Raw genomic sequence first — 13147 nt, 5'->3', positions numbered from 1 at the left:
GGGCCTTTATCCAGCGGTCGGGCTGCCGGCTGGGCGGGCTTCTGGCGGGCTCAGCCCGGACAGCGAGGAGAGAAAGACGCCAGCCGAGACGGTGTTTTACACGACCCGGCTTTCGGGAAACCTTTCCGACTGAGGCGCAAGGGCTCCGCCGGCGCCGACAGCTGAGGCCTGAGCGCCGCCCACCGCCGCTTCTGAGGAGAAGCGGAAAGCACAGCACGGCTCCGCCGCCCCCGAGGCCGCCGCAGGGCTCCCCGCGCCCCGCCCCGCCATCGACCTTCCCGGGCAGCAACTCCTCCGGCCTGCGCGCAGCCCGCCTGCGCCATCGCGCCTGCGCCCGCCCTCTCTCCCGTCGTCCCCGGCGCAGGGCGGTGTCTGGCCGGAGCGGAGCGGAGCGGAGCGGAGATGGCGCTGCACGTCCCCAAGGCCCCGGGCTTCGCCCAGATGCTGAAGGAGGGGGCGAAGGTGAGAGCGGCGCCGGGCGGGCGCTGTTCCCCCGGGAGGATGCGGGGCCAGGCGGGCTCAGCGTGGCGGCGCGGGGAAGGTTCTGGAAGGGCCGGCGGGGCCCGGCGGCCCCACGCGCAGCGCGCGGGGCGGGGCGGGGCGGGGCCGGGGCTCTGCCTCGCGGCGCCGGTCGGCGCGCGGGCACGGGGCGGCGGGGGGAGGAGGGCGGCGCCTGGCGCACGCGGCCTTCGAGAAGGCTCTGGCGGGGCCGGCGTCCCCTCTCCCTTCCCCGCCGCCCGGAGGCGCAGCCCCGCCGCTCGCCCCCGCGGGGAGGCGCGGGCGGTCCCCGCCGCTTTCCGGGGCGGGCAGCGTCCCGGGCTGCCTCGCGCTCTGCCGGGCGGCGCGCCCGGCTCGTGCCTTCGCTGTGAAAACGGCATCAGGAGGGCGTTTCGTTTGGAGCGCCGTTAGGGGTGGCGGCCAGCAAAATTGCACCGGGCCCTATAGATGTAGCTGTTCAGAGGTGTCCCGGTTGCTGTGTATGTTCTTTGGCTCTTTTTTGCTATTCTGCCTGTAGCAAAAGCACCTTGGCCAGTATTGTAGAGTAACGTCATATTCTCTATATATTCCCTTTCCGTAAATCCATCTCCGTTGTGTTTAATGTAGTGTAGATTTAGGTAGCAGTCAAGGATTGTGCCTGATACAGCAGAAGCTTTCTTTGAAAAAGCGGACAGAAAGCAATCGGGTTTGTCTTCTTTTTATTGCAAGGGAAAACAAAAGAAAAAAATTTCTCATTGCTGCTACTTAATAGAAAGGAAAGTGAAGTTAGCAACTCGGAAAGCCTGCTATTTTTCCTTTCAGATTCGTCCCTGGAGACGAAGAATGGCATATGTCAAGGACAGGGGGAGAGCAGGGAAACAAAGTGGCTTAGATGTTGGTTCTCTAAGAGAGAATTCAAGGCCAGAATAGAAAGAGCTGTCTTTTACAAAACAAGGAGGTAGCTGGCATTCTGAGTTGTTTGTTTTGTATTTAAAGAGTAAATACTATTAAAGAGTACCTTTTTCCTTTCTTTTATGGGCCACACAGTATGTTTTACCCTGCTCTTTCTTAAGGCCCTTTCTGGGTTTCCCTCCTTTTCTTAAGGCTTCCAAACTGAAGCCGCACTGATCGGCTTCTCAAACACAAGTATTTTATGAACCATTCTGCTTCTGAATTTTTAAACCTAGAACTGAGTTAAATGATTTTTGTGGAATACAGAGTTGTGAGTAAAGAAGCATGTACAGAAACGCATGCTTACAAAACCTTTGCCCCTCTGCAATCCGGTATTGGTTATTTTATATTTCCCTTTGGTGTGCCACTGACTTTTTTGGAACACTTAAATGCAAACTGGATTGAAAACTGAGTCACTGTTCAAATTTTCTGTTCAGAAACTTACTGTGCCTGCTGAGCTGCCTAGTTGAGGAGGAATACACAGTAGTTCTTTTCTCACTGTCTTTGGGTAAGGTTTAGTTTCTGTTTAAACTTCAAGTGAAATACTAAATCTAAGTTAATAAAAAACTTTCATGGACTCAGTAGGTTATTGCTGCTTTCATGAGAAGTGAGTTCATCCCTTTCGTTTTTGTTAGAAAGCCTAATTCTGAGCAGAACGTTTTTCTTTTTAGCATTATTCAGGACTAGAAGAAGCTGTCTATAGAAACATCCAGGCATGCAAAGAACTTGCTCAAACCACCCGTACAGCTTATGGACCAAATGGTAAGTAAATCTTAAAATTATTGTAGTGTTTTTGAGCAAAATGTTATGTTTGAAGCCTAAACCTACCTTGACAAAGAAACAACTGTTTCTTGAGGAAACATATTGGACTTGCTCTAGAACTCTAAATGTAGTCTTTGTGGTTATACAGATCAGACTTTGATTAGCTCTAAAGTTACGCACAACGTACCTGCCTTTGCGAGGTTTTTGTACCAGTTACTGAGTGCTCTTTGCTGTCTTACTGCTTTATGGAAGACCTACAAAAATGAAAGGAAGGACAGTAACTTGGTAGATAGTCATAATGGACATAACTATACCATGTCCGGTCAGATATACCAAAATAAAAGGTGTTCTCCAGTGTCAATTGATTAAATGATGTACTAATATTTCTGAAGAGGAAACTGCTTATTCAGAAATTACTGATTTCTCTTTAATGTAACATATACCCAAGTGTTACTTCACAAAAATATTCTAGATTCTTGAACTATCAATAGGGCTAATGTTTTAATCTGTAAGATATACCTGAAAGTTACGAAACAGTATCTGTGTACAAAACGATGTTTACCTAATGGATGATTTTTTACTTTTTTTTTCCCCTGTTAGGAATGAACAAAATGGTTATCAATCATCTGGAGAAGCTTTTTGTTACAAATGATGCTGCTACTATCTTGAGAGAGCTGGAGGTAAGTTTTCTTGCTTCAGAAGATGTCAGTTGTGAACTAATGTTTCTGTTCATGGGGTGCTGTGGTTCTGAATGTTATAATGAAATACATGTCACCCTGCCAGATGATTTACATATGTCATTTTATAAATCACTTACATTTTCCACTGGATTTGAGTAAAGTCGATGGGCTATATCCACAGCGAGGAATAGAAGTCTTCTGTAAAGCAGCATTAAGTAGTTACAGGAGATGCTTAATAATTGCCTACTTTTTTTCCCCAAAACTAGTGTAGATTTAGAGGAGGGTATGTCTAGATAATACAGTGTTTGGAAAACAGAACGAAATAGCTGTTGTGTTAATCTCCCAGTGTTGGTGGTTGCCATGTTCTCCCGTCTGCTTAGAATACATCAGTTGGGTGTAAGAAGCTAAGGATATAGCAGCATCCTCCTGTGAATACAGTAAAAGTGTGGAAAGACTGACCTGTCCTAACTTTTTCTCTTACTATCAAATTCATATTTGTATCACAACACAAACAGTATTTTACTGAATTCTATACTTATTGCTAGAAATAGTGTAAGTAGCAAGTATTTCCTTACTTAATGCATTGTGGTAGTGTTTGGTATAAATAGAATAACTGTAGAAGTCTCAGTTCTGGTTTTAAGTAAGTAGTCTGGAGATTATTTTTTAATCTAATGAGTCTTGCATGTTGCCTTCTGGGATAAAATGACAGCTGGTTTAATAATATTCAAGAATACATCATTTTTATTGCCTTTCTTTGAAAGAAAGGGAAAGCAGTGCAATCTTTAAGCAGAAAAAAACACTAGAATTAAACTAATTTAGCCGTCTGCTTTGTGTGTTACACATGAATTCAGCTTGAAGATCTAAACTTCAGGCTGCTTTTCTGTTGGAGCTTGATTGTGAAGCCACTGCACCCTGTAAAAATAGCACAGAACCAGTGTCAGGGATGTCTAATTCATGTTGTAGGGGGAATGTTCAGTTCTCTGATTCCCCCCCCCCCATGTTTGTACTTTTGCTTATTAGGGAAGTTAGCTAATTAAGGTAGTCTGTGCTGCTTTCTTTTCCTGTTTTGTGCATTCTTAGCATCTTTAGGTATAATTTGAAATAAGAAAGCTTATACTGGATGAACAGAAAAACTTGGAGCTGTAGTTTAGGTGGAATGTTAGTAACCAAGATGTGTAACTTCTTTTAAAGGTCCAGCACCCTGCTGCAAAAATGCTTGTGATGGCTTCCCACATGCAAGAGCAAGAAGTTGGAGATGGAACAAACTTTGTCCTTGTTTTTGCTGGAGTTCTTCTGGAGTTAGCAGAAGACCTTCTCAGGATGGGCTTATCGGTGTCAGAGGCAAGTTATATTGTTAATACAATTCACATAGCTTGAATTCAGATTGCTGTTGGTCAGTATTGTTGGGTCATAATAGTGTGAATTGTCTGCTTCCTTATGAACTAATTTTTTGGATAGAGATGTATGAAGAAGAATGGTTTATGTTTTGCTGCTTGTGGTTGCTTGCTTCCCTTGTAAGCTTTTGCATTTGTTAATGGTCTACGGCCCTTTGAAAAGGAGATGTAAGCAGTATGAATGCATAGTGAGGTGGTGTAGTGAATATTTATTGTTTGCTGCCCAGGTGATCGAAGGATATGAAAAGGCTTGCAAGAAAGCCCTAGAAATTCTTCCAGACTTAGTGTGCTGTTCTGCAAAGAACCTTCGAGATGTTGAAGAAGTGGCATCTTTGTTGCACACCTCAGTGATGAGCAAACAATACGGCAATGAACAATTTTTGGCAAAGCTTATTGCTCAGGCCTGTGGTAAGTGGACAAGAACAGATGTGTGCATGCATCTAAAAAACTGAGTAGGTTTGCTTATGATCATTACTAATGTCTTCATGTAAGATAAAAGGTATGGTTAGTTTATAAGGTTGAATTGGATGGAATGCTTTAGCCTCTGAAGTGGGTATAACCTTTATCATATTGAATTCTTCATTGGCATTGTGGCTCAGAAAAGGTCTGTTTTCTACTAAAAGTTTATAGAAACAGCTTTCTAGTGTTTTTAAAGCAGAAACCCATCTTTCTTCCTTTTTTTTTTTTGTCATTGGGAAGATGTATTACACTTCAGATAAGCTGTTGCTAGTCTTAGCCACAGAACAACGGAAGCAAGACTGTAGTTGTGTTGAGTTGTTGTTTTCTCCCTTTTGATTTCCAAGAAAAAGCTTTCATGTCAAGTTTAAGTGTTGTCTGAAAATATTCTGGATCAGACTTCACTCTTGAATGTGGATGTGTAAATGGATATTTGGACTTTCTTTAAGTGAGCAGCCTGAATAGATGTTGCTTTCTGATTACTACATTGTAAAAATAAAATTTGTTTCTCCTGATGAAGGTTACTAGCAGGGTATAGTTGCCTTAAATTTAGGCAGGCATCTCAAACCATTGAATTTTAGTACTTCAGAAAACCTCCAGGCTTTATTTATGGCATCGTCGTTCTACTTTATTCATTAAGCAACACAAATTCATTCTTTTTTTCTTTTCTTTTCTTGTCTCCCCGCCGCCAAACAGTTTCTATTCTTCCTGATTCTGGTCATTTCAACGTTGACAATATCAGAGTGTGCAAAATTGTGGTAAGTTGGAAGTAGCTAGCTTTACTGTATTAAGGTAAACAGTTCAATGAAGGTTAATTTTTGGATCTTTGAACTTTGAAAGTGCCTTTTCTGTTGTAATCTCTGTTGTGTTGTGGCATGCATAAAAAGTTTTGGAAATTGGTCTTTACATTCCTTGTTTAGTAGCAGCTTTCAGAAACAGAAATCATTAATAGTGAAAGTTTATGCTAAATCAGATACATTAACTTAATTATACACCGGGATGTTGATTGCATCTTTGTTGTAGAAGCAGTCACAAGATTAGGCTAAGATGCAAGCTGGCGGAAATGTAGCCACCTGATCTTGCGTTCTTTTTGTCAGGCTTCAGTATGGTACGTAGGATTGGAACAAGTTTATATCTACTATGAATTTGCCCCTGTGTTTTTCCCTGCTAATAAATGTGTAATAAGTTGAGCAGAGAAAATGAATGTCACAGGCCTTAACCTGGACCACCAACTAGTCTTACATTGGGAACCTGCAAGACAATGTTTGATGTAGCTAAATCAGCTTAAGTCTTATTTCTTTGTGCTGCAATGAAAACTTATGTTGCTACATTCAAATAAATGTAAGGACTGCTTTTCATAAAGGGTAGTGCAGCTTTCTGACAGTAAATGATCAAAAATATGACTTTCCCCCATTCTATTTCTTTCCTGTCAGGGTGCTGGTATCTCTGCTTCCTCAGTACTTCATGGAATGGTTTTTAAAAAAGAAACTGAAGGAGATGTTACTTCTGTCAAAGATGCAAAAATAGCTGTGTATTCCTGCCCTTTTGATAGTATGATAACTGAAACTAAGGTATGTAGAAGCTCAAAATAAGTTATATATCTATTTCTGCTCATGTGCTCTTATTTTTAGACTTAACTATAAATATTCTTGACACTTGGTGATTGAGATATTTTTGTTAATATTGAGTTCGTTAGTTTAAAAAAGTTCATAGAAAACGTCTGAACCTAATTTTGCTTTACAGGGTTTTTGGGCTTGGGGAGGTGGTGTTGGTTTTGTTGGGTTATTTGAGGCGAACTATGTGTTAGAATGTCTGATCCTCAAGGTTGTCTAGAAATGCTAGAATTGCCCTTTTTGGACTTGTTTTACCCCATTACCTGGGAAGGGTGGCAGTATTACAAAATAGTATGACTTGAGGTTTATGGGTAGGTTGGGAGACAAAATGGTTTGTCAAAAACTTTGAGGCGTGTAGTTAAGACTGAATTGATAACAGCGTATGTGTTTCACTAGGGCACCGTACTTATAAAGAATGCTGAAGAGCTGATGAATTTCAGTAAGGGAGAAGAAAATCTGATGGATTTGCAAGTCAAAGCTATTGCTGATAGTGGTGCAAATGTAATAGTAACAGGTGGCAAAGTGGCAGACATGGCACTTCATTATGCCAACAAATACAATCTTATGTTAGTCAGGTAAGTACTAGAAGAGCATAAAAACATTTGATGTACCAGGTTTATGAAATGTACTTGCTGTATTGTCTCTTGCCTCTCAAACGAATTAGAAACAAAATATTGGAGACTATTTGGTTTTCTGGTGGGCCAAAACCTGAGCTGCAATTTGGTTGTTTCATAGTTTGTTTCTTGATATTATTTCAACTCTATGACAGCTAATTGGGGAGTAACTTGCCTATGTGGTACTGTTATTCTGGTTTAAGTGCCTTTATAGCACAACTGAAATCAAAAATGCCAAAATTTGTGGATCTAGTAAAGAGGGATGTGGCCTCAAAAGCATGTAAGACCATACCATAATGGTTCCTCCTGGTCACAGTCCTCATGTGATGCTTTAGCAGTGATGAGAGATGCCTCTGTGCATCACTAATTTATTGATGAATGGAAGAACTAATTCTTTTCTGTCATTTTTGTGGGCCTTAAATCTTCTTATCTATAAATAAAGCATGTTTGTACATCCTTGAAATATATTGTGCAAAACTTGAAGTCAGATTACTAGCAGCAGCTCTCATCTCCCACAAATAAGTGGTTCTTTGTTGAAGGCTGTAACTTTGGTGGTGGTGTCCAAAAAGTTTGAAATTCCGGAAATAGAGCATGATATTGAAATCTCTTGCATAACAAAGAAGGATTATTATAGAGGTGTTGTAAAGATCAATTCAAGTCTTATGTACTAGAAGATAAAGTTGGATAATTTCCATTTGTTTGAACTACTTACTTGTTTTTAGATTCTTAGAAAATAGTCTTTGCATAGCATCCCTGAAAATAGATAATTATAAGTTGAAAAAATAGATGAGTGGATTTTATAACTTCATGCAGTAAATTTTGATAGATGTCATTAGTTTACAAAATGCCGCCGAGTTAAGAGAATACTGATACGTATGTGTGAACATTTGTTCTGGAAGCTTTTTATTAGAAAGACTGTTTTTGTTTTTAAAGGTTGAACTCAAAGTGGGATCTGAGAAGACTGTGCAAAACCGTTAGTGCAACAGCCCTACCCAGACTGGTATGGACTTTTCAAATGAGGAGCAGAAGGGAGAGTACTGATGAGCAGGTTCACCTCTTAACTCTTGTTTTTCTTTCCAGACTCCCCCTACTCCAGAAGAAATGGGTTACTGCGATAGCGTGTATTTATCGGAGGTTGGGGATACGCAAGTTGTTGTGTTTAAGCATGGTATGTATGTTCTGTAGAACTCCTAATGCTACTGTTCTAGAAGTAGGATGTTCGTATGTATTTTACATCTAACAAAGTTAATTCAGTAATGCACATGTCTGTCTGAACAGAAAAGGAGGATGGTGCCATTTCTACCATACTCATTCGTGGATCTACAGACAATCTGATGGATGACATAGAGAGAGCAGTGGATGATGGTGTAAATACTTTCAAAGTACTCACAAGGGTAAGTAACCAGAACACTGCGGTTATTGAAACTGAGCTATGGATCAGTTTGAGGCAAGACTTGTGTTTGCTTTGTGCTCATTTGCTACAAAGGCCATAGCAGATATTTGCGTGATCAACTTAGGAGCCTTCTTGAGGTGTAGAGGAGGCTGTGTAGTATTGAGGTGTAGAGGGCTGTGTAGAGAAGGTTGCTGCTGACTGTCGTGGTTTAACCCCAGCTGGCAACTAAGCACCATGCAGCTGCTCGCTCACGCCCCTCCAGTGGGATGGGGGAGAGAATTGGAAGAGTAAAAGTGAGAAAACTCGTGGGTTGAGATAAAGACAGTTTAATAGGTAAAGCAAAAGCTGCACACGCAAGCAAAGCAAAACAAGGAATTCAGTCACTCTTTCCCATCGGCAGGCAGGTATCCAGCCATCTCCAGGAAAGCAGGGCTCCGTCACACGTAAGGGTTACTTGGGAAGACAAATGCCATAACTCCGAAGATTCCCCCTTCCTTCTTCTTCCCCCAGCTTCGTATGCTGAGCATGATGTCATATGGTGTGGAATATCCCTTTGGCCAGTTTGGGTCAGCAGTCCTGGCTGTGCCGCCTCCCAGCTGAAAAGTCCTTGACTAGTGTAAGCACTACTCAGCAACAACTAAAACATCAGTGTGTTATCAACATTATTCTCATACTAAATCCAAAATGCAGCACTACACCAGCTACTAGAAGAAAATTAACTCTATCCCAGCCAAAACCAGGACACTGACATAAAAGATAGTGCTCAGCATGTACTGCACTCAGTTTTCCAGTAATGAGTGAGTCTTGAAGACAGATTAGTTTTACCACTTTCTAATGGCCATCTCTTTCTTGTTTCCCTAAACGTTTTGTAATGTTCCGTGGTAACCAGGCACAGAAGAAAAGCTAGATAGCTTTGTTTGTCACTGGGAACTGACTGGTTGCAAGCTAAATTTCTAGTTCATTGGTGGCAAGACATGCTTCCTCCACATACTACAGATAGGCTTTATAGATGGAAGAACTCCGGTTCTTCAGAGTTTTTTTCTGCGCAGCTTTTGTGGACTTGAATATTATTCTTTCTCTTTTTTTTTTTAATTAATACAAAAGGAAATGTTTGTGTATTTACTCAGAAGGTGACATGCAAAAAATATTAAACTTCTGTTTGACGCTTAATGTCCTGTATGTACCAAGACATGTGCATTGCTTTAGAGTACAGAAGCAGCCACAGACTGTGTTTATAATTGTAGGTCAGGACCACTCCTGGAAACAATTTACGATGACTACTTTTCTGTTTAAAAGACTGGGAGTTCTGAAGTGAATGCTGGTTTGCCAAAGGATATACAAAATGCTTAATTTGACAAAACAACCAAGCAAAACAAAAACCCCAACACCTTGTGATACTTGTTGACATATTAAACTTAGTGTACAGTAGATTGGTTTCCTGCATGATGTTTCCCAAGAAGTTAATGGAAAAGATGAGAAAATCTAGGAATTCTATTACTAGTTAGCTAAGAGTTTAAATTACTTTTTTTTAAAAACAAACAAGCAAACAAAAAAAACCCTAAAAACCCCAGACACAAAACCATTTATTTTTTTGCTTTTTACACAAAAGCTATTTTTCTTCGAAGACATTTGGAACGAATGAGTAAATTCCAGTAAATTTCTCTTGTAATGCATGTTTGTTCTGAAGCGGATTCTTAATAAGTTGGTGTAGGATGAAGTTCTGTTGTGTTCTTGACAGAATGTATAAACTCTGAAAAGTGAAAATTAATATGATGCTCTAAGTAAGACATTGTGTTCTGGGGTGGTCTGTTCACAGGATAAACGTCTTGTTCCTGGAGGTGGTGCAACAGAGATTGAGTTAGCCAAGCAGATCACATCTTATGGAGAGGTACAGCAAATGGGCTTTTTGACTTTATTTTTTTATACATACATACATGTACTTAAATATATACGTGACTTATAAAAATATATACGTATTATTTTATACCACACATAGATGTGTATTAATGCATAATAATCAATAAAAAATGTGAGGGAAAATGCCTTCCTATCTTACAGTTTTTGAAACGCTGACGTGGTTTTCAACTTCACTTTAGACTTGTCCTGGGCTTGACCAGTATGCCATCAAGAAGTTTGCTGAGGCGTTTGAAGCCATTCCTCGAGCACTGGCAGAAAACTCTGGAGTAAAGGCTAATGAGGTCATATCCAAACTTTATGCTGTGCATCAGGAAGGGAACAAAAATGTTGGATTTGATATTGAGGTAAATAGTCTCTCATATTACTTGGTGTTCTGCAGTACAGGGTTATATTTAAAAGTACTTCTATCAGTATGAAGTATTTATAGATTAATTTAAAGCATTGAAGCTCTGTGTTGCACAGCCTAGAAGAATAACTTCTAAGAATTGTAATACTGAAGTGTTTTGGTTTGGGTTTTTTGTTGTTTTTGTTTTTGGTTTTTTTTTTCATCAGCAAGCATTTAAATTCAATGCAGTATAGTGGCTTTATGTATCAGGTAAAGTGAGATACTGAACTAATGTGATGGAGAATAAGTCTTTAGTAATTACTTACTTCGTCTTCCTGCTAATGGATTAGGAATGAAGGTTTTCTGAAGAGAGAAGTTGAGATCAGAAAAGTGATAACTTGTTCTAAACCTGTAACCTTGAAAACCCCATAACTTGCTAGGTAGAAGCCTGAGAAAGTTTTGAATAATGTTTTTCCCCCTGTCTGATAGGCCGAAGCTGCTGCTGTGAAGGATATGTTGGAAGCTGGTGTGTTAGACACATACCTTGGAAAATCCTGGGGTATCAAGCTAGCTACAAATGCAGCAGTAACTGTCCTAAGGGTAGATCAGGTAAGCTTACAAGTAATTTAGTGGCTGAACTGAAACCTTTAACTCAGTGTGCAGAACACTAATGCAAAGTACATGAATCTTGTGGGAATGCAAGGCATAAAAATATGATACTTGAAAATGTGGCTTGTTTATTTCTGAAAGCCAGGAAGTAGTTTGTTCAAGAGCTCATAATTTGCAATGTTGCTGCTTCCATAGGAGTGCTATTAATGTGGGGTTTTTTGTTTTGTTTTTTTTAAGATTTGACAGTTGATACTTGTATCCAGAAAGTTGTCCTAACTTCTGTAGGAACAAGATTTAACACAAGAAACCTTCTCTTGTATATTGTTTTTACATGAAACCCCAACTTTTAGGAAAAATGGAGGTTATAATCTTAATGATAAAAATCTTAACTTGATAATATTTTGTGGAATTTTAGCAAAAATGTATTTGCATGTAAAATTTCTGTAGATTATTATGGCAAAAACAGCAGGCGGTCCAAAAGCCCCTAAGCAACAAGGACATTGGGATAAGGATGACTGGAAAGATGAGCCTGAAAAATAGTATGCAGTAAGCTCTGTTTCTCTAGCAGAGAGGTATCTGTGTGTGCATGCATGAGTACGTTGACAAGCACAATGGCAGATGATATCTTTCTTGAGGACACATAGCACTGCTGTCTTACATGTGCTGATTGCTACAGTTTGTATTTGTGCCTTTGCAAATTAATTTTACTCCTAAACCCAAATTTTCATTGAAGGGACGACAAGTGCAATTTTAGATTTACCTTGTTACTATAGCAAGTGCAGAAAATGAGCCTTTAACATGGTAGGACTAGTGGACTTTATGCTTTTAAAGTGTGACATTTAGACTCAGTAATTCAGAACAATAGCTCCGATAATTCTTCTGCTTTCTGTAGCATGCATCCTGTAAACCAGTCACTTGTTAGCCTATTTAAGCACTCACTTTCTGTAGACTAACTGAAGTCTTAATTTGCATGCAAAAATGAGGCAAGAGCCCTTTTTTTTTTTTGTACATTAGGGTTCAGCTTCTGCTGTTTTCAAGAAAAAAATAATTTGTCAATATTTCAATTAGATGGCTAATAATATTCACTGGCTTAGGTTCAGAGTAGGGAAACTGCATGAATTTAGTGAATGTAAATAAGAGTGGGGCGAGAGTCTGCTTCTAACCTTATCTTTTTCTACTTCCCTGTTATCTTCAAGATCATTATGGCAAAACCAGCTGGTGGCCCTAAACCTCCATCAGGAAAGAAAGACTGGGATGAAGACCAAAACGACTGAACAATTTAACTCTACTTCTTAAGTGACATGATTATGTGAGTTTTTCAGTACTCCAGTTGGAGCCTGTCATGATGTTTTGCTCTGTTGCCTTTAAGTTATGAACTGTGTCCAATGGAGTGCAGAACTTCAACCACTTCAATAAACGTACTCACTGTTAAAATGTTAACTGTCACTTTTATTTGGGCTTAGCCTGATGCGAACACGCAGGCATGTGGGTGGGGGTGGGTGGGGTGGGCTGAGGTGGAAAAGTACGTAGAAAAAGCTCATGAGCTGAGATAAAGGTGGGGACATCACTTACCAATTACTGTCTCAGGCGAAACAGATTCAACATGTGGAAAATTAATTTATTGCTGATTAAAAATAGAGTGGCAGGGTGAGAAACAAGACCAAAAACTAAATCACCTTCCTATTCACCTTCCCTTCTTCCCAGGCTCAGCTGTACTTCTCACTGCTGACTCCTCTACCTCTTCCCCCCGCCCCCCCCGGGTGGTGGTGGTGGTGGTGAATGGGGGGCTGTGCTCAGTCTGTAAGAGCTCCTCTCTGCGCACTTTTCCCACAGGGTGCAGTCCTTTGTGAGCTGCTTCGGCATGGGGATCCTCTGTGCAGGTTGCAGTCCGTCAGAACAACTGCTCCTCTGCGGTCCTCCATGGGCTGCAGGTTCTGGCGGGAAAACCTGCCCCAG

The 13147-nt window shown here is 40.7% G+C and overlaps 1 protein-coding gene across 3 annotated transcripts; it reads left to right on the top strand.

Annotated features, from left to right (window-relative positions):
- The first annotated feature begins 298 nt into the window (after positions 1 to 298).
- Positions 299 to 12631, top strand: CCT8 (chaperonin containing TCP1 subunit 8). 3 transcript variants are annotated; one of them, XM_087758390.1, is made up of 16 exons: positions 299 to 462; positions 2100 to 2190; positions 2791 to 2870; positions 4062 to 4211; positions 4492 to 4672; positions 5417 to 5478; positions 6154 to 6291; positions 6730 to 6908; positions 7881 to 7947; positions 8028 to 8115; positions 8226 to 8341; positions 10157 to 10228; positions 10437 to 10601; positions 11072 to 11191; positions 11639 to 11730; positions 12388 to 12631. In XM_087758390.1, coding segments are annotated over exons 1-16 (1662 nt in total). In that variant the 5' UTR covers positions 299 to 402; the 3' UTR covers positions 12389 to 12631. The 3 variants fall into 3 exon arrangements, with proteins under 3 accessions (XP_087614516.1, XP_087614515.1, XP_087614517.1); XM_087758389.1 differs by having other exon boundaries at positions 11639 to 11737; XM_087758391.1 differs by lacking the exon at positions 11639 to 11730.
- Positions 12632 to 13147: the final 516 nt, after the last annotated feature.

The sequence above is a fragment of the Nipponia nippon genome, unplaced genomic scaffold, assembly GCF_047370975.1.
Source record: "Nipponia nippon isolate SJK-2023a ecotype South Korea unplaced genomic scaffold, ASM4737097v1 scaffold_2, whole genome shotgun sequence".
Taxonomy (NCBI): Eukaryota; Metazoa; Chordata; class Aves; order Pelecaniformes; family Threskiornithidae; genus Nipponia; species Nipponia nippon.
This window is presented reverse-complemented; position numbering and strand designations above follow the sequence as displayed.

Coding starts and splice junctions, on each gene's coding strand:
- CCT8 (XM_087758390.1), top strand. CDS start 403: ATGGCGCTGCACGTCCCCAAGGCCCCGGGCTTCGCCCAGATGCTGAAG. Junction 2,871..4,061: donor CTATCTTGAGAGAGCTGGAG/GTAAGTTTTCTT, acceptor CTTCTTTTAAAG/GTCCAGCACCCTGCTGCAAA. Junction 6,292..6,729: donor GTATGATAACTGAAACTAAG/GTATGTAGAAGC, acceptor GTGTTTCACTAG/GGCACCGTACTTATAAAGAA.